General features: G+C 34.5%; 1 protein-coding gene across 7 annotated transcripts in view; it reads right to left on the reverse strand.

The window, feature by feature from the left end:
• Positions 1–7,487: 7,487 nt before the first annotated feature.
• The window catches only part of RB1CC1 (RB1 inducible coiled-coil 1), a 94,365-nt gene continuing 76,375 nt past the window's right edge, over positions 7,488–25,477 (reverse strand). For 4 of the 7 annotated variants that reach the window (XM_034966081.3, XM_003823255.5, XM_055116550.2 and 1 more), the window contains 6 exons: positions 20,625–20,679; positions 19,531–19,578; positions 15,072–15,130; positions 12,634–12,770; positions 9,321–9,391; positions 7,488–8,463 (listed from right to left, as the gene is read on the reverse strand). In XM_034966081.3, the coding sequence (XP_034821972.2) occupies positions 8,386–8,463; positions 9,321–9,391; positions 12,634–12,770; positions 15,072–15,130; positions 19,531–19,578; positions 20,625–20,679 (448 nt within the window). In that variant the 3' untranslated portion in view covers positions 7,488–8,385. The remainder of the gene's footprint in view (positions 8,464–9,320; positions 9,392–12,633; positions 12,771–15,071; positions 15,131–19,530; positions 19,579–20,624; positions 20,680–25,477) is intronic. The other 3 variants (XM_055116551.2, XM_008976854.5, XM_055116549.2) reach the window with 1 other exon arrangement.

Genomic DNA, 25,477 nt, shown 5'->3' on the forward strand with positions numbered 1-25,477 from the left:
TTATGAAGTTATTTAATAAAATACTATTATTTGTAAGGCACTTCAAAATATTTTAAATATGCACAATTGCCTTTAGTTCTAATTGTTAATAGGAAGAGCCCTCTAGTAAGATTTCCAGAGTGTGAAATGGCCATTGTCAGCATTTAAAGAGTAAGTAGCCCACTCATGCTTCCCTGTATTCTTTGATGCTATAGGCTGAACTGGGGGAATATTAATAAAAAATGCATTACTTTTAGAAAGGATCTAATTAAGCATATGGTGGCATGAAAACAGAAAGGAAAAGGCACAGATTTTTACTGGACAATGGATAGCCTATTTTAAAGGTGACATGTTGACAACTCCAGGAGTCGTGCTTCTCAATCAGGTAGAATGTAGAGATAAACTTTAAAGAAATGACTAGGCCAGAAATTGCTGAAAGAATGCAGTTATAGTGTATGCTTGTGAAGATAAGCTTCGTACTTTTGGAGAAGTTTAAGAACTCATTCTTTAAGAAACTAGGCAATTCATGTTAGAAGCCTGGGCTGGTTAAGGAGCCCACTGGTAGAATTCCAAAGAGATTACAGTTGACACCTAATTAACTCCTCACTAATACTATGACTTAGAGGAATTAATTGATGGTACTTCCAGAGCAGTCTAAGAAAAGGGTATTACACCACTGATTTGGAACTAGATTGTCAAAAGCATCTTTGCTATTAGGTCCCACAAAACTGGAAGAGTTCATTCCAAAGCAAAACATAACATTTGTAAAAATAGCTCTTGAGAGCCTAGTGTTGCAAATTCTTAAATTGTCAACATTTAAAACTTTAGTGATGGTTTAGTACAGTTAGAGGGATTCTTGTCTCTAGAAGGCCAAAGGGTGACATCGTTAAAATGGTTCACTAGCACGGTATTTCAATGGGGCATAGATACTGGGTAAAGAGGCAGTCCTGTGTGTATTCTTACAGGACATGTACATTATATTACTGCTTTGATTAGAAGAGTACATGGAGGACTAATCTTGCATTTTGTTATCTCCAGGCTTGCTACTTGTTTCTACTAACATTAGAATTGGTATTGCTATTAAGCTTCATTTTAAGGTGGGAATGAAACAAGCAGGTGGAGCTCTAACTGGTTTCCAAGTCTGAGACACCTAAGAAATATGTAAACCCAAATAGCTTACAGCTGACTGTTCAGTCTCATTACCACTATGTTAAGAATTGTTTGAAATAACTTCTATCTTACCCATAAAGATTATAAACTATACAAAGCATTTTTTAAAAAATGGCCAAAGACAGCTTATGTCCTAAGAGTATGACTAACGTTAAGAGCTATCAATTAGTGGACATTAATGAAGAGTTTTCACAGCTTTCCAGTTTTTACTTCTAAGTAAAATGGATAAATCTATGAAAATGAGATTTTAAAGTAAACATTACCAAATTTGGTGCCTTTAGGCATCATTAAATCATATGCTTAAAAAAAAAAACTCCAAGTATACCGATAAATTTTTATCTAAATCTTAAAGGGCAATAGCTATTTTAGACCTAACTTTAAAAAAAATGTGATTTTTAAAAGATCACAATTTCCTTGCAGCTACTCTTATACTTGGACTCTGGGCTGGCTCTGTGACTTACTTTGACCAAGTGACATGACTTCCAAGCTTCTTTTGCTGTCACTCTTTTCGGAATGCTGCTGCCACTGTTTAAGAAACCCCAGGCATTTTGATAGAGGCTCAAAAGGAACTAAGGCATCCCTAACTAAATCTCCAGACATGATTGCAGTCACATGCGCAAATGGTTATTTTAAGCCAGCAAATGTAGGCATTAACAGTTACACAATATACACCTGATACAGAAATTAGCACCAACAGTGAGACTGCTGCCCTAACAAAAACTTAGAACGCATGGCACTGCCTCACAAAGGCTATAAGAATAGTGAAGAAAATTGTACTAGCAGAGGCTGGAAAAGTAAAGAAACTGCTACTGAAAGCTGGAAAGATAGGAACTTGTGTCTTGTGGTGGCAAAACAAATGGCAAAACTATGAAGTTGTGACTCTGGCTAAGGTAGTTTCCAGGAAATGTTCAAAGCATCAATTGGCTTATTTTGGTTCTGTATAGTAAGGCATGGGAAGAGAGAGATGAAACAGAGAAGAAACTGTTCTGCTGGGTTGGATCCAGTCTCTGCAGCAAGCTGAAAATTCTCAAAGACAGACAGTTTCAGGGTAAGGAATCAAGCCTGTGGCTGTTAGGCCCTTTGCTATGACTTCAGGTTTAAGTCATAAACCTAATAGACCTTCTTATGTAGACAAGGGGTGCTCCTAGGAGTCTTGAGTGTTTTCCCATAGTACACTAGCCTTCCAGAGAGAAGTCTGTGTGAATTACGACTTAACTTTTAGAGAACTTCTGTCAGTTTTATAGGAAACCCAAAGTTTTTAAGGAAACTATACTTTGCTGAACACATATAAAGATATTTCAAAATGAAAAGGGCCTCAAGGCACCCAACTTTGAACAAACACGAAATAACCAATCTATTGTATCAGTCAACCTCAGAGCATCTGAAGCAAATACCGCAGTATTCATTTTCAGCAAATGTATCCCTTTAGTCCCTTTTTGTTCTTTTGGGCCCATGCATTAAAGTAATGACATTCAGTGATTCAACTATTTTAACCACTAGAAGAAATTAAGGTACACACTGAAATTTTTCCCCCTAATTGGAAAATCACCGTTAGAAGTCAGAAGTGATCAATTTGACTCCCAGATGAGATTATAATTCTGCAACAGTGGCCAAGTCACTAAAGTCTCTGAGCCTGTTTTATCTTTAAAATGATTAGGCCAGTAGTAATGTCACAGAAAATAGCAGATTAGGACCCTCAGATAATTGGTCCCTCCACTTAAAGTACCTGATGCAAAAGTCCTGTACAAAATACTAGCAAATTGAGTTCAGCAGCATATCAAAAGGATAATATAATGACCAAGTGTGATCTATTCGCAGAATGCAAGGATGAGTCAACATACAAAAATCAATTGACATATTACACTAATAGAAAAAAGTCCCACATATTCATCTCAATTTAGGCAGGAAAAGCATTTGACAAAATTCAACACTTTTTTTCATGATAGAAAACGACGACAACACCACTCAACAAACTTAAAATAGAAGAAAACATCTTCAACTAAAAGATCATACGTGAAAAACCCAAGCTATCATCGTACTGTTATGGTGAAAGACTAAAAGCTTTTTCTGTAAGATCAGGAACAAGATAAGGATGTACATTTTCACCATCTCTGTTTGACACACCAGTGAAATTTTAGCCAGAGAAATAAGGCAAGAAAAAGAAATAAAAGGCATCCAAACCGAAAAGGAAGATGTACAACTATTTGAATTTGTAGATAATCTGAAAATCCCAAAGAATACACAACACATATACACACAAATGGTAGAGCTAATAAATTCAGCAAAGTTTCAGAGTACAAGATCAACACACAAAAATCAGTTATGTTTCTTTACCCAATGAATAATATAAGGAAATTAAGAAAACAATTTCATTCATAATAGCACCAGAAAGAACAAAATACCTAGGAATAAATTTGACCACAGTGGTAAAAGGCCTCTACATTTAAAACTATAAATTTTGGTGAAAAGAATTAGACACAAGTGGAAAAATACTTTGTGTTCATGGATGGTAGACTTAATATTGTTAAGATGTCAACATCCCCCCAATGTGAGCCACAGACTGAATGCAATCCCTATCAAAACACCAATGATTTTTTTTCCAAAATGGAAAAATACCAACCCTAAAATTCATATTGAATGTGATGGAACCCCTAATAGCCAAAACAATCTTGGGGAAAAAAAAGTTGAATTCATAATTTCAGATTTCAAAATTTATTACAAAGCTACAGTAATAAAAACACTATCATTCTTTATAATAGTCTCTTCAAGTGGTGCTGAGATTACTGGATAGACACAAGCAAGAGAATGAAGTTGGATCTCTACCTCACATCATACACAAAAATTAACTCAAAATGGATCAACAACCTAAATATGAAAGAGAATACTATAAGACTCTTAGAAGAAAACACATAAGTAAATCTTTATGACCTTGGATTTGGCAATGGATTCTTAAGTTGTGACACTAAAAGCACAAGCAAAAAAGGAAAAAACAGGTAACTTGAACTTTATCAAAATTAAAAACTTCTGTGCATCAAAGATTTAATAAGACAACCTACAAAAGATAAAATACTTCTAAATCACGAGTTTAGCATCCAGAAAATATAAAGAACTCTTACAAATCAATAGTAAAACAAGACAAACTAAAAAACAGGCCAAGAGCTTGAATAGATATTTCTCCAATGAAGACACACAAATGACCCACAAGCAAGTAACACTCACTAAAATGGGCATTTTTTTTTTTTTAAAGAAAACAAGAAGTGATAGCAAGCATATGAAAAAGTTGGAGCCCTCATACATTGCTGGTGGGAGTGTAAAATGGTTCAGCCACTGTTGGAAACAATTTGGCTGTTCTTCAGAAAGGTAAACATAGTATTACCATACTTTCTAACAATTCTCCTCTTAGGATATACCCAAAAGAATTGAAAACAGGTACCCGTGTACATACGTGTTTTCATAGCAGCACTAGTAACTACAGCCAAAAGGTAAAAACAACCTAAATGTTCATGAAAAGGTGAATGAATAAACAGATTATGGGATATATTTTATAAATATATATATAACATATGATATATATATATGAAATGGAATTTTAGCCATAAAAAATGAAGTATTGATATTGTTCATTTTCAAATGACTAACTTTATGTGAATTTCATCTCAATATAAAAAATGAAACAAAAAGGACTAGGTTAGATGATTTCTAAGATTTCACAAAGGTTTAAAATCATAAGTCTATAATTCTTCCTTATTTTCTGGATACAGGGTGGAAGGGGTTAAAAATAAAGTTCAGCAGTTTAATGCCCTACTCTTGAATATGAGGAGACAAGCCAGGATCATAAGATATTTGAGGAAGACCTCCAACATGAAATAAAGACTAAATGAGAAAAAAAGAACCACGGAAGACAATAGAGAGAATATAAGAAAAATTTTAAAACACTAATTTGTATCTTCAGAGTTAAAAAAAAAAACAAAAAAAGTAACAAAAAATATAACAAAAAACAGATGCATAGGATTCATGAAAAGGTGATCAGCAATCTTGGAAGTTAAAGCCATAGTTGTCAACACAAAATTCAATGACATGGCTTAAAAGACACATTAAGCAAACTCCCAGATGACACTAAAATATTAGTTAAATAGAATGTAGGAGATAATATAAAAAGACATTTTCTAAAAAAAATTTCCTTAGTGCTACAGGACATACATCTCTAGGTTGAAAGGGTTCTCTGACTGCCTAGTACCAAGAATGGTTGGGGTTAGGAACTGCAAGACATTATCATCAGACATAACCTATAAAAGAGCACAGATGGAATGGCATTAGATTTCTCAACACCCTAAATGACAGAAGACAATGTCTGCAAAAAAATGACACTGTTAAACTATCAATCATGAGCCTATTTACAGAGGTTCAGAAAATTTATTACACTAATTCCTAGGAAGTCACTTGATCAAAACCTCTAGTAAGAAAGATGAGAGAGTCCATGAAATGCAGCTTCCTAACAAAAATGTTAAGGAAAGTTTTAGAATATGAAATAGTCAGCTTAAAGAGCAACCAGATGTTTGAAACAGAACAGTTCCAAAATGGAGGCCTGAGAAAAGTGGCTTGATAGACTAAAATATGAAGCAGCATCTGCATCTGAAAATACTGAAGCTATGATAACTACAAGATAACAGCACAATAAGAAAAAAAAAATCTTCAAATAAAAATTTGTGGGCTGTACAAGAAAATGTAATCATCGTTCAGGACCTAGCTCAGCAGGGAACAGTTAAGTCTTCATAATGCAAATCTTAATGAACAAACTAGAACGTAATAAAGTATATAGGAAAGAGAGAAAGAACTACATCTTATATGAGAAAGTCAATTAAAAATGTACATGGGTTTATCAAAATGTCAGTATAGCCATATAATTTGGCACTCCATATACAAATGTCTTTACAATTAAAAGTAATCGCCTCCAGGTGGCAAAATTTGGGAAATAGGACAGGGATCTTGGGTGTATTATTTTTTGGAAAGGATGTGCATGTGTTTGTACCTTGACAATTTAAAAAAATCAATAAAAATGACCGTTCATATGATTTTTGTTCATTTTGTTCTTAGTATATCCACTCACCTTTGCCAAAATAAATCAATCTATGTAATTCATGTGTGCTTAAAGTTTACTTGCAGTAAAATGTGATTTAAATCTTCACTTACATAATAAAGGGATCTACATTTCTATGCAAGTCTGAATAGTACCTTACAGGTTTGATTGTATTACATAAACAAATCTTTATAATAGCTAACACATGTTGAGTGCTTAGCATATGCCTGAAATTGTTCAAAGCACTTTACACTTATTTCTCATTTAATCTGCAAAATAACCCTCTGAGGCAGGTCCTATTATTACCCCATTTTAGACATGAGAAAACTGAGGTTCAGAGTTTATGGAACTCACCTAAAATTAAAGTTATATCTAGAACTGGAAGTGAGGTATCCTAATGCCAAAGATCAGGGTACACCACCTTTACCCAAAGCTAATAACTCAGTTGATGAGTTTAGATTCCCAAGTTTCATTTCTCTTCAACTTTTTAACTAAGAAAAGTATTTCATTTTTTGTGCTTTATAAACATATATGTGAACAATGACAAGACAGACACAAAACAGCATATAAGGAAACTATAGGCAACAATCTTCAATAATATTCAGCAATATTAAGATAATGATTTGATTTGATATCATGTGTCACAAAAATTCCACAGCACAATGACCACACATGAAATTTGAAGGGTACCAATTAAGTCAAAATGGCCTACCTACCTGGCAGATTTATTTACACCTAACCAGATCTGCTTAACAAAATCACCCTCTATATAAAGTTATTGCTTTAACAGTCTTTGCATAAACATGTCATGGAAAGATTAAATAGAAACATGTGAAATCATTTGTTCATTTATTCATTAACTTGTCAAATTCAGTTTTCTATACACTATGATGTTTATTCCATTTTGTACTATTAGATATACATATTTAAAAAAATATTTAACTTATTTTTATGAAGAAATTAAATATTTTCTGAAAAAGAATTATTTTATTATTGTTCTCTAGCAACAAACCTCAAACAATTCTCATCCAACTCAACTAACTCATTTAAATAACTTTGCTCAATGGCAACTTCTCTAAAGATCTAGTTTACACAATTCTATTCTACATAACACTGTTTACCCTGTTACATAGTATATAGTTAAAGAACATTTTTGTAATAAACATGTTTCTCTTTGATATGATACATAACAATATTTTCACACTTCCCAGCAATCACTCAAATATATTAAAAATGTATCCTTCTTTAAAAGGCACACACATTTACAGGTTCAAATCTTTATTGTTTTAAAATTGTACAGTTCTTTTACAATACAATATTTTGTTATTTAAATGACCTCTAAATGGTTAATGTGCAATGAATATCTTTTGTTCTGAAACTCAACCATGAATTACGATTTCATCAATATGATTATTCTAGAGTCATAAAGATGTTGGGAAGGTTTGAGTCTGCATTTGAAATGGTTAGTAGCACAGACTCTTCCCTTTAGAACCCAGATGACCAATCCACTGAAAGTGCTTTTGAAGATGGCTGATTACTTATGGCTGATCTTAAAATCAGTCAATCAAATTACAGTTCCTTTTTTTTTTTGAAACATCAAAGGGCATTTAAAAAAACTGAAACAATTTGCTTTAGTATCTACTGAGGCAAACTCAAAATGATTATCAGCATGCAATAACACTCCTCTTTATTTTAAATAGTTTTGAATAATTTATACATTTTATAAAGAATGTGTTAAAGAGTGCAAGTATTTTGATACTGATTTCACAAAAGGACAAATGCTGGTAATAATAACATTTAACATCTAAGTTCAAGCTAGTGTATATTTAACAGGCAATTAATATGGCTCATCATAAGCCACAATGCACAAGGTATGCCCTTTGAGAAAATGAAGTAGTTTGGTCCGCATTTGTAGAGTTGTCTGGGTAAAAAAAACAAAAAACAAAAAACAAAAACCATTTTAATTCAGCCAAGGATTCTGATGAATTTATTATTCCTAAAATGAAGCCAGTTAAAAAGTAAACGATGTACACCAATGAAGTATATTGTCACGCTGACTTTTGCATAAAAAGATGGCCTGCTGTTTTTGGAGTGATGAATGAGCACTGCAGGACAAATCAGAAAAAAATGTCATAGAATGTATTAATTTTGTCCATAAGTTATACTTTCTTATTCCATGATACGGCTTTCACTCTGTAAAACTTTGTCCCCAAAGGAACTTTAAATCTGTTTTGTGCCTAAGAGGGAAAGAAAAAATGGAATCACTAGAGTGATTAAACCACATCTCTCACACACACACACACACACCCCCCAAAAAAACAAAAAGAAACAAAAAAAATAAATAAATAAACCACATCACACAAATACCCTCCTATCATATTACTCATTGCTGAGTATTGAGGGGTTGGAGGGATGTGGGGGTCTTTATCAAACTATGTAAGATCTACCCCTCACGAACAGGGAATATATTGAGTGAATAGGAAAGACAAAGTTGGTAGCCACTGCTAAAGAATATAATACAAAGTGGGCCATACATCATTGTTTTAAGTATCAAAGAAACCTCAATACTATATGGTTCAAGTTCTATTCGTATTTTGTACATTGAGGCCCCAAATTATAGTGAGTCAGGAAGAATGCTCAGAAGACTTCACTGACTCTAGAGCACTGATATTGTTATACAATCAGTCCATCTGTTAAGCCACCAAATACTTTACACTACCTTTCTTCAATGGGGGCAGAGTATGAAAATAATAAAAGATCAACTGTATTTATAAATAAAATTCCCTTTTTGTCTCTAGTTATGCAGGGATTTTTTTTCTTGCAAATTAGTTACACTAGTAACCTAACAGTCATAGAACACAGACTTCGTAGTTTTCCATTATATGTTGATAGCTTGTAGTTAATCTATCTCTACTATCTAAGGGCAGCATGAATACTTATAAATTGCCAGTTCAAACTCACTCTCATTAAATTCAAGCTCTAACTGAAATGAGCATAAAGGCCAAGAACAGCAGTGGTAATGATTTCTATATAAAGCAGTATTAAAATCTTCTTTACAGTTCCCAGGCTTAGTATCACATGATGTCGTTTTTACCTTTTTGGCTTGACAGTATTCTTTTTCCATTACTTTTCCAAGTACCCAGGGTCTTCTAGATGCACCTGAAGCTAATGAAATTAAATAGTTAATCTCTTTTTGAAAGTATGATTATAATTATTCATGGAAACATAACTGCCAGAATTAAAACAGACTAAAAAAGCTCTCATGAGTGGAAGAATATGTAAGACTTTAAAAACTACCGAAATCACTGAAATGCTTAACAATTTACAAAACTAAATTCATGTTACTTTTCAACCAGTAATGTGTGCGTAGCTCTTGTTACTCATTAAATATACATGATATGTCAAATCACAGAAATAACAGTTCAGGAAACACTAATAATCTAAATACAAATCATGAACAAATATGTAGGAATTCTAGGCTAACTCAGTAGTGCCGTCTATTGAAAGAACTAATAAAGATGACCTTTCCCATTTCTTTAAGCAAACAAAATGTATAGGTTCAAAGCAAAACATTCATTTTTGATGGGCAGTATTTTTAATACAAGTTCTCAAAGGCAGCAAGTGAACAGTTCTCACATCTGTATGCCACAGTGCTTGGCACAGCAGTGTGTATACAGTTGGTACTCAATAAATTAATAAGGGCTAAGAACCAAAAAATTCTAGAAGGGCAGTACTTGTGTGAATGAAGGAAAGCTGAAAAATGTGAGAGAAGACAGGATAATCCTAGTCCTCATAAAGCCAAAATGTGACAAGCCAAGTGGTACCCATTCTCTTTTTTAAATTCATCAGAAAAGAAGCTGTCTTATTAAAGTTGACTTCAAAAGTATTCAGGCAATAAACTACAGATGCCTTTCAACTTATGATAAGGTTATGTCCAGACTAAACCCATCCTATATTGAAAATATCTAAGTTGAAAATGCATTTAATACTTCTAATCTACCATACACCATAGCTTAGCCTAGTCTCAGAACATTTACATTAGCCTTCAGTTGGGCAAAATCATCTAACAAAAAGCATATTTTAAAGTGTTGAATGTCTCATGTAATTTATTGAATACTACAAGTGAAAAACAGAATGGTTGTGTGGATACCGAAAGTAGGGTTTCTATGAATGTGTATCACTTTCACACCATGGTAAAGTCAAAAAGTTTTAAGTAGAACTACCATAAGTTGGGAACTGTCTGTATTGTGTTTAGGCTAAAGCCTTTGAAAGAAGGCATACGGATTTTTATTCCATACAAATAATTTGGGAAGATATACACGAAAGATATCCCAAATAAATAATCAGAAATGAACCTGAAGAATACGATCACACGACAGAAACAGAAAAGCCCCTGGACAATAGGATGTGGTGAATTCTCTGAAGAGCAAACTAGCACTTCACAGCCAATTACTAACATCCAAAAAGAATCATCTAAAAATAAATGCTTGTATGATGCCAGAAGAGTAATGAGCCCCACTAACAAAAGGCATAAAAACACTCTGGTAATCTGCACTCTCCCAAGGCAACAACACAGGGGTAGCATGATCCCAACTGGCATTCCTCAAAGGAAAAAAGGAAGGGGGGTTCATTAATGGTTAAGTAAGACTGCTAAATAAATAAATTCTTTTCTGCAGTACTTGTGAAAGCCTTTAAAATGGCAGTGTGCATTTTTTAAAAAGTTTTTTAATGTTTCCCAGATTTAAACACTGAAGTCTTCAAAATGAACATGGAAATGTTGAAAGGTAATGGGCTAAGATGTAACTTATCATCATACGGTTCTGGGGGAAAAAAGTGTGCACACATTTGTGTATATTTATATCTTAGATACATACACATAAAAAGATATTGCAAGTGGGGTAAAAGGTTAACAGATGAATCTGGGTAAAGAAATATAGGTTTTCTTTGTACTATATTAATCTTTGCGACGTTTTCTAAGTTTAAAAATCATATTCAAATAAAAGGTTTAAAGAACTGAAAAACAAAAAACCCCATAAAAGACAAAAGAAATATCAGGTTCATTATTTTCAAGGTAAAAAGTACTAAGTAAAAATAGTAAGTTATAAGCTATCTTCTCATTTTTCATGGTTACATGATTACTGTTTCATGGATACTCTAAACAGCCAACCACAAATAGCCATGATGGAGTTGTCATGGGAAAGTGGCCTAGTTCAAGACTAGGAATTTGCCAGCCTGGTCAACAAAGCGAGACCCTGCCTCTACAAAACAAAACAAAAAATGGGCATAGTGGTGGTGCAAATCTATAGTACCTAGTCCCAGCTACTCAGGAGGCTGAGGCAGGAGGATTGCTTGGGCCCAGGAGTTCAAGGCTACAGTGACCAATGATCATGCCACCGCACTCCAGCCTGGGTAACAGAGCAGAAACTTGTCTTAAAGAAAAAAAAGGCCGGGTACGGTGGCTCAAGCCTGTAATCCCAGCACTTTGGGAGCCTGAGGCAGGCAGATCACAAGGTCAGGAGTTTTGAGACCAGCCTAGCCAACAGGTAAAAACCCGCCTCTACTAAAAATACAAAAATTAGCTGGGCGTGGTGGCACACGCCTGTAATTCCAGCTACTCGGGAAGCTGAGGCAGGAGGATTGCTTGAACCTGGAAGGCAGAGGTTGCAGTGAGCTGAGATCATGCCACCGCACTCCAGCCTAGGCGACAGAGCAAGACTCCGTTTCGAAAAAAAATATCTATCTATAAATATATAGATAGATACTTGACTTTGTTGCGAGTCAGTCCAATTAGATTAGGAACATCAATCTAAATGGACTTACTTCGTTTTAGTGTTAAAAATAATTCTACTTAGGCTAAGTACACCAGGATATCTATTCTGTTCTTTTTTAGTATTTTAAAAATCAAATAGATAATAGACATTGTTACTTAGTATATTTTAACAAAGCTTATTTCCTTTTTAAAAAAATAAGTGTATAGAACAGTATAATGGTAAACAAGGTAGGAACATAGGATGATATAGGATAGACTAGACATTTTATAATTTAAGAAAGTTTTTTTTGCCAAAAAATAATGCTTTTATATAAACAAATAAGCATACATTAATTTTGAATAGTCTGTACATGAGAATTTTGACAATATAATTATCCAACTGCTAGGGTTATGAGATGTCCGAATCACTGCACATTCTGATCAACTGGTCCCTTGTATAAGCTACACTCCTTAATTCTGAATTGTAAATGGAATCCATGAAAATAATCTAGATAATACAGATTTTATAAAAAAGCAGATTACACAGGGTTCCCTCTTAGTGACTTAATTCTTATGTAATTAAACAGGGAAAAAAAATCTTTACTTATATAATTTCCTCCATTCCAGGTTTATATTTTAGTCATGGAATGACACTTACCACCCTCACCTGGTTTGAGATCCAGGGCAGGTAGAGACTCTGAATGTAGAAAATATAAAGTAGGACTAACAGTAAATAACACATAATTGTCATGGCGTTCGTCTAGGATGATGAGTACCAAATCTCCCACCTGAAAACTGAATAAAGAAATGCAATTTTATTGACTTAGAGTTACTTTCAATCCCCCTAGTCTGAAAACTTAGCATATATACTTAATGCTCAACTACATATTAAGATATTAATGCAATATTAAATTTCACATTTACATGATACTCTTTTTGCATTCTGCCCAGGTCCTAATAGGACTGCTGTTCATGCACAGATATTCAAAGGATGATGTCAGGGTCTGTCAAAAACCAAAAATTTCTTTAATAAAGTTTCCATTATCTAACGTTAAGGAACTGGATGAAAAGCAGAAAAAGCACCCATTACAGTTTATCCAGTCATAGCAAGATTTTTTTCTCCTAATCTTTCATTTCACACCAAAAATTCAGAGAGACATCTCATATACAGTCACAGTGTCAAAGAAAAATTAGATCTTGTCTCCAAGCGTAGTGCTCTTCAATTTACAAGAAAAAGCAACTGAGCTAGGTCCAGAAGTCAGGTGCTTAATTAGGTCTAAACAAGTCAACAGATATTACTATTTTGGGGTATAAGCCCGAAAGAAGACAGGGAAAGAGAGAAGTGGGTACAACCAATTACATGCTTAAGTGGTGTTTGTCTCTTTACAGCCTTTTTCAGAACTGTTGTTCAAAACATCAAAAGGCCTTGAAAATCAATCTCATATTTTTCAGTTGTCAAGATCATTTAAATTGGTAGATCCTATACCTAATAATTCATCAAAATCAGCTGGGGAAACTTTTAATGTCTTTTATTTATTAAGTTACCCTACAAATACTTAGTGATTACCTAACAACCATGTGGCAGGGACTGTTTTGGCTAAATGCCAAAAGCTAATAACTTAAAATGGGGAGATGGGAAATGGGGCCTCTATGAGGCAGTATTTTTGGAGCTCCTCTCTCTCTAGTCTCTGAAAGAACATTAATGAACGGCCCATTGACATGACATACAGCTGGTAAAGACAGATACCACTAAGCCCTTTCAAATCACTGAGAGAAGATGAAATTTTAATGAGACATGAAAAGTCAGAATCACAGATATCTGACAACCAAAAATGTGGTCAACAAATTTAGAAATTTAGAAATAAAATACAAGAAGTTAAATAAAGGGTCTTAACTTTCACAACCTTCCTGTCAGGATAAAAGGCTGAACACTATTCATAAGTTGCTAACAATGCTTTTATTATTCCAGAGCTCCATTTAAATAACCAAAGCTAAAGAAAAATTTTAACTATGGGGTAATACAGTGCAGGAAAATTATTAAACCATTCAATTGATAAATTCTGTAAACCAAAAATAAAATTTGAAGCCCCCCCAACCAACCATCTGAATGAACTTCCTCCTCTAGGCCAGTGCCCTATAAATTTAACCTGAAAGACCGGTTCAGGCCATGACAAAAGGCAGGGGTTGGACTTGCCTCATCATGTCCTCTTCCCTCTTAGAATTCAGGAAAAGTCAACAAGAATTTAACACTAACGCAGAGGTTAAGCCTGATAAGAAACATTTACAAACTATTATCTGTCAAGCCTGCTACCTGGAGGCTTCATCTGCATGACAAAACTTTGGTCTCCACAACCTCTTATCTTAACCTAGACATTCCTTTCTACTGACAACTCTTTCAACCAACTGCCAATCAGAAAACTTTAAAAATCTACCTATACTTTGGAAGCTACCCTCCCAGCTTTCATTTGTCCCACCTTTCTGGACCAAACCAACTTGTATCTTCAATGTCTCATGTCTCCCTAAAATGTATGAAACCAAGTTTCCCCCTCACCGTCATCCAACCACCTTGGGCACATGTTCTCAGGGGCTCCTGAGGGCTGTGTCACAGGCCATGGTCACTCATATTTGGCTCAGAATAACTCTCTTCAAATATTTTACAGAGTTTGACTTTTTCATTGACAATTTGTTTATTATGAATTTGTAGAATATTAATAAAATGAAATCTAAAAACTAAAAATGAGGAAACACTGCAACTTAAAAACAAATCAAAACTCTCCAATATAGATTAACAAGACTAAGGAGATAAATGGGATTTAAAAGAGGTAGCACATGCTGAAAAGTTAACTGGAGGAAAAGGCTTCAAGGATATTTATGTTAATCATAATGCTATAACAGGAAAGTTTTGGCAATCTAAATGTTTCCAGAATAGCAATTTGGAAAAATCCTGCTTTCCAATAAAAAACTTTTACTACTACTGAGTGCAAAACACTCAGCTCAATGAACCTGGACCTGAATTACTGTCACTGAAATACATTTTCATTAACAATTCAGTGAATGTTTTTCACAGAAAAATACTCACAAAACTAAAATACTTACTCTCTAATAGCTATCTTTTCAGAATGCCTTGAAGATACTGAAGACATGCTCTGAGACATCTAAAAAAAAAAAAAAAGTTTATGAACTTACACAATTTGAGTACCACATGCATTCTTACTGCAAAAATTTCACCCACTGTTATACACATTCAAGCCTGTGTCCAGCTTTAAAGAGCCCAAACTAATATAGTTCCTATGTTCATTAATAATTCCTTTATTTCAACCATTAGTAAATTTGGTTAGATTAAAAACTGATTTTTGAATCACATTTTATTTATATTACATATTTAATCTTAAAAATAAAACACAGAGAAAAGGACAAATTTTTCAAGAAGACTTTGAAAATTCTAATGCATTAGATTCAAAATCTTTCATTTTGGAAAAACAACAATGTTGGAAACAAGTGCTCAGTGTAGCCAAAAGAAACCCACACTTAGAAAATTTCTTGGCAAGGCAACTTTACTTCTGCAGAAGGCTGCTGCTCACAGCCGTCACAATTGCAAGAGAACACCAAACAAAGGAAGGAAGGGGTTTTATCTCTAATGCAGTTTCTGTTTCTGTGTCCTTCCCCTATTGGCTGGGGTTGGACCACACAATCTAAGCTGATCCCGGTTGGCTTAGACCTAAACTTTTTCCAAATAGGGTAAATGTGCAATTTGTGAGAAAAGGAGAAGGCAGAGGGGAGAAGGGGATGGGGTTGATTTACAATCTTACAACTTATGACCAGGAAGTTGAGTCTTTGAAGAGGAACTTAGTTGTCCCAACGAACAACAACAACAAAAAACCCAAAAAGATTTAAAATCTCCAGCCTGGGCAAAATGGTGAAACCCCATCTCTACCAAAAATACAAAAAATTAGCTGGGCATAATGGCAAGCGCCTATGGTCCCAGCTACTCGGAAGTCTGAGGTGGGAAGATCACTTGAGCCTGGAAGGCAGAGGTTAGAAGTATAATGCAGCAAGCAAAGACACCTGGTGACCATCAAACAGGCCATCTGGAGGCAGAACGCTGAGGAATTTAGAAGTAATTAAACTTTCCTAGCATGTGGTTACAGGTCTCTTTCAAAAATGTTCTAAGTAACTAGAATTTCTATACATCTCCGGAATGTATGCATGCCAAAACTCACTGAGCAACCCTTGCTGACATCAAGACACAAAAATGTCTACAAATGTAATCATTTATCATGACCTACACGGCCAACATTGGTCCAAACTACCTTTAAGATCCTGCCTTAAGGTCCATATATGCTCGTCGGGAAAATTCACCACAGCGTGCTCAGTCCTCTCTTGCTGAGGCACCCCGCTACACTCTTCAGCATCATTCGCTCTAATAAAACTTTCCTTTTTCAAACCTATACTGTTGTCAGTAAATTCTTCTTACCAAACCAGAGTCAACCACTTTGCAATGCCAGCGCTCTGACACCTTGCCTAGCAAACACTACTACTCTGGTTAAACTGGGGTGGGAGCATAAAGTTCTGAAGGCTGAGAACAAACCTCTTTTCTCATCTTCAATGAAACTTCTGAGATGTCTCAGTTTAAAAAAATTTGTGAACAATCACGAAACAATGAATTTTGTGATAACCACCCACTTCCTCTACTGATGATGGGCACAATCAAATGGTACTTGCTAGCTGATAAGCTATAGCCATAGCTTAGCCGGGACTGTTCTCCTCTTCAAACAAGCTTCAATCCATTTATCCACACCATCTCATAAGACCTGAAGCATGGAAACCAAGGTCTTTGAAGCTTGAAAGGGTGATAAAAACACCTATTTTTCCCAAGCAAAGTGAGCCCAATGCATGGTTGCACAAACCAAGGACAGATAAGGATATTTTGTTTATTAAGTCAAATTTTGATGCTCTGAATTTCCTCCACTTCCCTCTGAACACTATCTGGTACAATGCAGGGTTTTAAAAAGAGAAATAACACAACAAATAATAACTAGGAAGGCCTAAAACTGTATAGCAACTTACTAAAATTATCCAGACAAATGGTCTATATCCTGCCAGTGAAGATAAGATTGACCATCATTTTTAAGACCATAATTCAACTTTAGTTTTTTAAAAGCTTAAGTTTTTTATATATTACAAATGAAGACAATGGAAGAAAAAATTTGTTAATATAGCTGTAAGTCTATGTGAAAGTGTGATTTACATTTGGACACCTTTCTGAATGTGACTGTGATGCTCTCTGGGTCTGAAAGACAATTTATTCTGTGAAAAGAAAATAAATCTTGGGAACCAAAAATCACTAAGGAAAAGGGAGGTCAAGCTGGGAACTACATCAAGCAAACCTGCCTCCCATTTTATTCCTAAAATAAGATAGCTACAAAGACCTCACAATTTGCCCACAAGAAAATTCCTTGTGGACAAAAAACAGACAGAACTTAAAGTCATCCCTCTGTTCCGCTGCTCACGTGAGACAAATGCGTATATGATTGCTTTCTCGGACCCACTGCTTCACTAAGTCAGACTGAAGCATAAGTTACAATTCCTCTACCATCCTCTGACATGTAAATTGTGTATTCAGTGAAAGGCTAATCACAGTTTCAAAATAATGCAACCATTTGTCTCTTATCTACCTATGACCTGGAAGCCCTCTTCCCAGCTTTGAGTTGTCCCACCTTTCCAGACAGAACATCTTACACATACTGGTTGATATCTCATGTTTCCCTAATATGTATAAAACCAAGCTGTGTCCTGACCACCTTGGGCACATGTCAGGACCTCCCGAGGCTGTGTCATGAGCTCGTCCTTAACCTTGGCAAAATAAACTTTCTAAATTGATTGAGACCTGTCTCAGATACTTTTGGGTTCACAATTAATTTACAAACATATGCCAAGCATCTATAGTATACCAGTTACCATTCTAGATGCTAAGAATGTAGCGGTGACCAAAACTGATTAAAATCGTTGCCAAACAGAGCTTATATTCTATTGAGGATAAATAAAGCATACTACATAAAACACATATTGAGTCATGTCTGAGATAGACCATTCTTCTAAGTCTTTGTGATAAAATTAATGATTCACAGTATAATCACTACAAAATATGTGATTTTTGCTGTTCAAGTTAAGGTATAAAGAAGAAAGGAGATGTCTCACTACAAGATATTTTTATTTTTTAAACAAACTAAATTCTAAAAAGTATTTCAAAACTTTTCAAAACCACTGAACAGAAGCCTTAAACTGTTCCTACTACCTTGTAAACTGTAATTAATAGAACTTGAAAAAATAAAGTTATTGCTTTATTAAAACATATAATTGGCTGTAAAATGGGCTGTTCAAATAATTGGTTAAATTCACAGGTTAAAGCCAAGGCAGCTTGGTTGGGTGCAGCAAAATTCCAGGCAATTCCAATTTGCCTGGAATCCCAGCACTTGGGGAGGCTGTGGCAGGCGGATCGCTTAAGCTCAGCAGTTCGAGACCAGCCTGGACAAGATGGTGAAACCCCATCTCTACAAAAACAAAAAAACAAAACCTAAAACCAAAACAAAACAAAAATTAGCTGGGTGCAGCGGCACTCGCTTGTACTCCCAGCTACTTGCTGAGCTGAGACAGGAGGATTGCTTGAGCCAAAGAGGTTGAGGCTGCAGTGAGCCAAGATCGCAACACCACACTTCAGCCTGGGCGACAGAGAGAGACCTTGTCTCGATTTTTTTTTTTTTTTATTAAAAACGAAACAAAACAAATCAATAAAAACCAGGGCAATTTACAGTACCACATGGGATCTCTTGCCTTTCAGGCACTTTCACTTAAAAATAAGATTCATGAAAAGGGCTGGGTGCAATGTTTCACACCTGTAACTCCCAGCACTTTGGGAGTCCAAGGTGCGCAGATCACCTGAGGCCAGGGGTTTGAGACCAGCCTGTCCAAAATGGAGAAATCCTGTCTCTATTAATTATGCAAAAATTAGCCGGGTGTGATGGCACAGCACACTTGTAATCCCAGCTACTCGGGAGGCTAATGCACAAGAATCACTTGAACCCGGGAGGTAGAGGTTGCAGTGAGTCGAGATCACACCACTCCAGCCTAAGCTACAGAGCAAGACTGTCTTTAAAAAAAAAAAAAATCATGAAAAGATATAATGTATTAAAATTACGCACACTTGTGAGTAAATATATTAATCTTCAAAAGACTTATGAAACATAACTCAAAACTGATTTTGATGATTTTAAGAATCTTAGGTGCTTCAACTGGTCAGACCTACAGCCGTAAATTCGCCAAGACATTATTTAATTTCACGCTAAGGAAAAAGTCTGACTCTACAGTCAGGAGATAACTCTGGCCTGACTTCAGCATTCTGAAAATCAATAGGATTCAATGACCAACACGGACCAACAAACCTACTATAGATAAGTCAATCAAAGCATACATCCTCTGATGGAATATCTTCATAATGAAATATAATGCAAATCATTTAAAAATGTTAAGACCAATTTACCAAGAAGAAAAATCTTACCAGTCTTTGATTTAACCGTTTATTTTCTTCTTCTTTCAATTGCAATGTCTGCAGGTGGAAAAAAGAGACCTGTGGTTTATCCTTGTACCTACTCAAATAAATCTAAACAGTGATTGTCAAAGTTTTCATCAGACAAAAATGTTTGGTTCGGGTATGAAAAGTTGATGGGGATATTATTTTCTATGAATCCTTTCCAAATGTTTTCATTATCTACTAGCTTAAATGAGAACCAGAGCAATTTTAGATACATTTACCAAGGACTGTCAAACATTAATACGCGTTAGAAACACCTGTGGAATATATAAATATGTAGTAAAAATCTGAGATCTATCCCCAGAGACTTTGTTAACTAAGTCGTGCCTAAGAGAATACATCTGGCATCTGTAACATACATCTCAGGTTATGCTGAGGTAGGAAATCACATAACCCTTTCATAATAGAAAACATGCTATATTCAAATGAAGTTGTACAATTCTGAATTTGGATTTTTATCAGACAATTACACTTGTAAAGAAAAAAAGGCATTGTTGAAAATCTTATAGGCCTAAAGAATGAAAAGTAATCTATGAACAATGATCTGCCAAATGTGTACCAATTTGATCTTATAGTACCCTTAATAAAGGAAACCCTTTATTATCAGTTTTTTCTTGTCCATTTCAATTTTTTATTTAAAACATAACTCCCTTCATTACTTATTTTTGTTTTTGCCAATTTCTAAAAAGTATTTAATACTTTGTTTTTGAAATAGATGTTTAAAATTGCCATTCATGTTATTTTGCTGAATTCTCAACTATTAGGTAAAACTATTACTTTACACACTGATTTAATAAAAACTACCAACTTTTTCCTCTCATACAGACTTCATTCATTGGGAAATTACAACAAATGGGAGGGTTGAAATACTGTCAACTGTTTAGCTAGTAAGATCATAAAATGACAAGACTTCCCAAAACAGTGACCACAAAAATAAGTTAATCATAAAAAGGCTTAATTTATAAACACAAATAGTCTATTGTATGTTTCCAGAATGAAGTTTAACTGTATCCAAAAGTGAACATATTAAACATGGTACTTCAAGAAGATAATTTACTTACTCGTTCTAACAGCATTATCCGCTGTTTTTCTTCAGACAACATATGAATATTTTCTCTAAAAGTGAGAATAATTGAGTTTCAGTTTGAAATTCTAAACTTTACATTCTTCAAGATTTTAGAAATTAAAATATTAATACAGATCACTTTAACAATTTAAGGGTTTTCATAAATTTTCAAAAGTAGCTTATTTCAGTTAGCATGTAATTTCAATGTTGTATATTCTCTGTAGCAGACCTAGATCTATAAACCTTTTGAAATAATAAGTAAAACTTTGCGTATGCATTTATCTAGAGTTGTCTTTAAATTTCTTATTTTTCCCAGGCATTAAGAACCACTCTTCTTAATACTTGTGAGTGAATCCATGATAAAGTCGTAGTTCTTGAGTGGCTAAAGACTTCAGTAGATTTACTTAGTGGATGCTATATACTCACTAGTTACTATGCCAGGTGTGAATTTGCCCAATACACTAAAACATCCAAAAACAAATTAGAAAAATTTTAAAAATGCTATAAAATTAGAAAAGAGAAAAACAATTATTATTTAGGTTTTAAAATTCATCTACAGGTATAATCCCCAAATTATATTTCAAGTAACTTGATGCAAGGCAGGTATTCTGTCTTCTTCAACATGCTACTTCTTTAGGAAGACGCTTTGCCTAATATAAGGTCATAAAGATTGACTTCTGTAAGAGTTTTATAATTTTAGCTTTTACACTTAAGTCTATGATCTATTTAAGTCAACCTGCGCATATGGTGAGGAAAGGGTCCAACTTCATCCTTTTGCATCAGAATATCCAGCTATGCTATCCCTGCACCATTTGCTGAAAAAGCTATTTCCTTCATGGAACCGTCTCAGCACCTTTAACCAAAATGCAAGGGTTCAACCGACCATGAATACAAGGGCTAATTTTGGACTCTCAATTCTATTCCATTGATACAGTCAGGCTAGCACTACAGTGTCTTATTACCCTCGCTTACAAATTTTAAGATTAGTCAAACAGTGTGAGACTTTGTTATTTTTCAAGATTGCTTTGGCTATTTTGGGACTCTTGCAATTCCATATGAATTTTAGGATCAGCCTGCCCTTTTCTGCAACATAACACAGTTCAGATTATGATAAGAATTGTGTTGAACTGGCAGACCAATTTGGGGAGGGCTACCATCTTAAGGCGATTAAGTCTTCCAGTCAGTTAAACACAGGATGCCCTTCTGTCTTAACTTTCTTCCATGTTTTGTAATTTGTACAAGTATTGAACTTCTTTCGTTAAATCTATTCCTAAGTATTTTTACCTTTTTGATGCCATCAGAAAAGAAACTGTCTTTTAAATCTCATTTTTGGATGATTCATTGCTAGTAGAAAGAAAGACAATTTTTTAAGAGACAGGGTCTTGTTATGTCATCCCTGTTCACAAACCCCTAGGCTCAAGGGATCCTGCTGCCTCAGCCTCCTGAGTAGCTGGGACTACAGCTGTGCACCACCACAGCCAGCTCCAATTGATTTTTGCACACTGAACCTGTATCCTCCAACATTACTGAACTAGTTTGTTAATTACAGTATTTTTTTAGAGGAGACCTTAGGATTTTCTCAGTAAAAGATCAGGCTATGTATGCAAATAGTGTTTTTTCTTCCTTACCAATCTAGATGCATTTATTTATTTATTTATTTATTTATTTATTTATTTATTTATTTTTTGAGACAGAGTCTTGTTCTGTCACCCAGGATGGAGGGCAGGGTCGCAATCTGCAACCTCTGCCTCCCAGGTTCAATCAATTCTCCTGTCTCAGCCTCCCATGTAGCTGGAATTACAGGTGCCCACCACCATGCCCAGCTAATTTTTCTATTTTTAGTAGAGACTGGGTTTCACCATGTTGGCCAGGCTGATCTTGAACTCCTGACCTCAGGTGATCTGCCTACTTTGGCCTCCCAAAGTGCTGGGATTACAGGCATGAGCCACTGCGCCTGGCCAATGCCTTTAATTTCTTTTTCTTGCCTAAGTGCCCGTGATAGAACTTCCAAGTACAATGTTGAGCAGCAGTGGCAAGAGCAGGCCATCTTCATCTTGATTTTAGGGGAAAAGCATTCAGTCTTACACCATTGAGTACGATGTTAATTGTGGGTTCTCACAGATGCCTTTCAATAGGTTGAGGAAGTCAATTCCTAGTTTGTTGGGTGTTTTTATGATGAAAGGCTGTTGGGTTTTGTCAAATGCTTTTTCTTCATCTATTGAGATAATCATGTGTTTTTCTGTCCTTTCATTCTACTGATATAGTGTATGACATAAATTGACTTTTAGATGTTAAACCAACCTTGCATTTCTGAAATAAAGCCAATTGGAATTCCTTTTGTATTCTGCCAGACTGGATCTATTAGTATTTTGCCGATAATATTTGTGTCAACAGTTATAGAAGATGTATTTTCTTCTTTTGATATATTTGTCTGATTTGATATTAGTATATAATACTGGCCTCAGAGGATAAGTTGGGAAGAGTTCTCTCCTATTTTTTAAAAGAGATTATAAAAAACTGGCATTATTTAAAAGTTTGGTTTTTATCTTTTACTTATTAAAAATATTAACCACCAGACTTCTGCTGTTTGTTTTCTGTTGTACTCAAGCTTTAAATTTCAATGTAATATTGATTATTGTTTTCCAAGTGCTCTCCTACTCTGATTTCAGAGTAGTCTTTTATTTTCTTTAAGAAACTCTGTAAGTTCAAAAAAAAATTTAGTCTTTACTACATCTATCATTTCGTTTATATATACAATGTAAAATATGGCTCACCTCTCACCAATAGATCAACAAGGCCTCTAATGTCCCATTCTGAGGAGTCCATCCTTTACCAAACTGATTTAAAATGCTACATGTAGATTTCCATATATATCCACTGGTTTGTTTCAAGATTACTAACTCTATTAATCTATTTGCCTGTGGCTATACCAATAATGTACTGAATTAAATACTATCTATGTAGTTTAAGACTATATCTTAACACCTAGCAGGACAAATCTCTACTCTCTGATCTTTATTTAGAAATGCTATCAATTATTTTTACACATTTTTCAATATGAATTCTAGCATCAAACATCACTTTTTAACCTAACATATTGTTAGAATTTTAATTGAGTAATAGATTAAATCACTGAATACATCTGAGGAGAAAAATGATATCTTAATAATACTCCATTTCCATCTATCTTTCCACGTATAGCTTTCAGGCCTCTTCATAAAATTAGTTTTCTTCACGAAGTCTTGCGCATTTTTGTTAAATTAATTACAAGTAAGTTATTCCTTTAAATTTTTATTGGGATCTTTTATACATATTAAAGTCAGCTTTTGCTGGTAAATATGCAAACTACTCCTCTTTGGATATATCTATGATCTACACTCTGATGTACTCTGTTAATTCTAATATGTCTTTAGGTCTTTGTGGTTTGTAAAGGATACTGTCTGAAAATGAGGACAGAAAAAGTTGTTTCCAAATTTTATTTATTGTCTTGCTGAACAGCAATGGTGACAGCTGGCATTGTGTTCTTCCTGAATTTATGAAAAATACTTCTAAATGTTTCAATATGAAATACGATGCTTGCTATGTCTCTCCCATATACTTACAAATAAAAAGAAGTTCCCATCTACTCCTAGTTTGCTAAGGATTTTTTTTGTTAAATTATTAAATAAATGGGCACTGCATTACATCAATTGTCATTTCAGCTTCTACTGACATGACTCTATAAACCTTCTCAAGTAATCAGTGAGTATGGTTAGGTATTCTACTGTTTAGTTATTACTCTGGCATTCCTAAAATACTCCACTGGGTCATGATGACTATATCATCATAAAACCACAAGGCATTTGATAAGCTAAAATTGTCTTCAGGATTCCTTGTATTTATAATTCACAGGTGAGATTAACTTGTATCATGTTCTCTGTAATTTTTAAAACTATAACTAAGGTTATGTCCCTCTTTTCATTACATATATTTATTTGTACCTTCTATTTATCTCAATATCTACTAAACAACTTTTATTTTATTGTGGCTCATTTGTTTTTATTAATTCATTTAAAAATAAAGGAACTACACAGTTCTCTCAGAGTACCACTTTCGTCATATCTGTTTTTGATACTTTAGTTCTGAATAACTCAATTTTCATATTTATAAAAAAACCTACATATGATCTGACTAATATGCAGAATCTTAAGTTTATCTCACGGAGGCAGAGAGCAGAATAGTGGTTACCAGAGGCTGGGGAGAGTACAGAGGAGAGGAGATGAGGAGAGGTTGGTCAACGGGTACAAAGCTACAGCCAGATAGGAGGAATAAGTTTTGGTGTTCAATAATGTACTGCGGTATCTCAAAATAGCTAGAAAAGAGCATTTTGAATGTTCTCACCATAAAGAAATGATAAACGTTTGAGGTGATGGATTACTCTGATTTGAATGTACACATGTAACTACATCACACTGTAAACCATAAATATGTATAATTTATGTGTCAATCAAAAAAGCCTTAAATTCCTAAAGCTTTTTAAAGCCTTTTGCTTTGAATTGCTTTTATATTCTTCCCTTCTATATCTTTCTGAATCACATTATAGTAAACTTTCTGTATCATTTGGCTCTAGGTACCTCTCCTATATGTAGAATGAAGTTGGATATATTTTTTTTGAGAGGTTTTCATACGGTGGTTCACTTTTTTCACACATGTCCGGACATATTTATGTCATTCATGTTTGCTAAATAACCATGTTTTCTTGATTTGTTTTTTTGATTTGCTTAACCATGTTTTCTTGATTTGCTTTTTTGAATTACTTTTTTGTTCTATTTTATTTTTAATATACATTCTTAAGCCTTATACCTTTCA

The sequence above is a fragment of the Pan paniscus genome, chromosome 7 (assembly GCF_029289425.2).
Source record: "Pan paniscus chromosome 7, NHGRI_mPanPan1-v2.0_pri, whole genome shotgun sequence".
Classification (NCBI taxonomy): domain Eukaryota; kingdom Metazoa; phylum Chordata; class Mammalia; order Primates; family Hominidae; genus Pan; species Pan paniscus.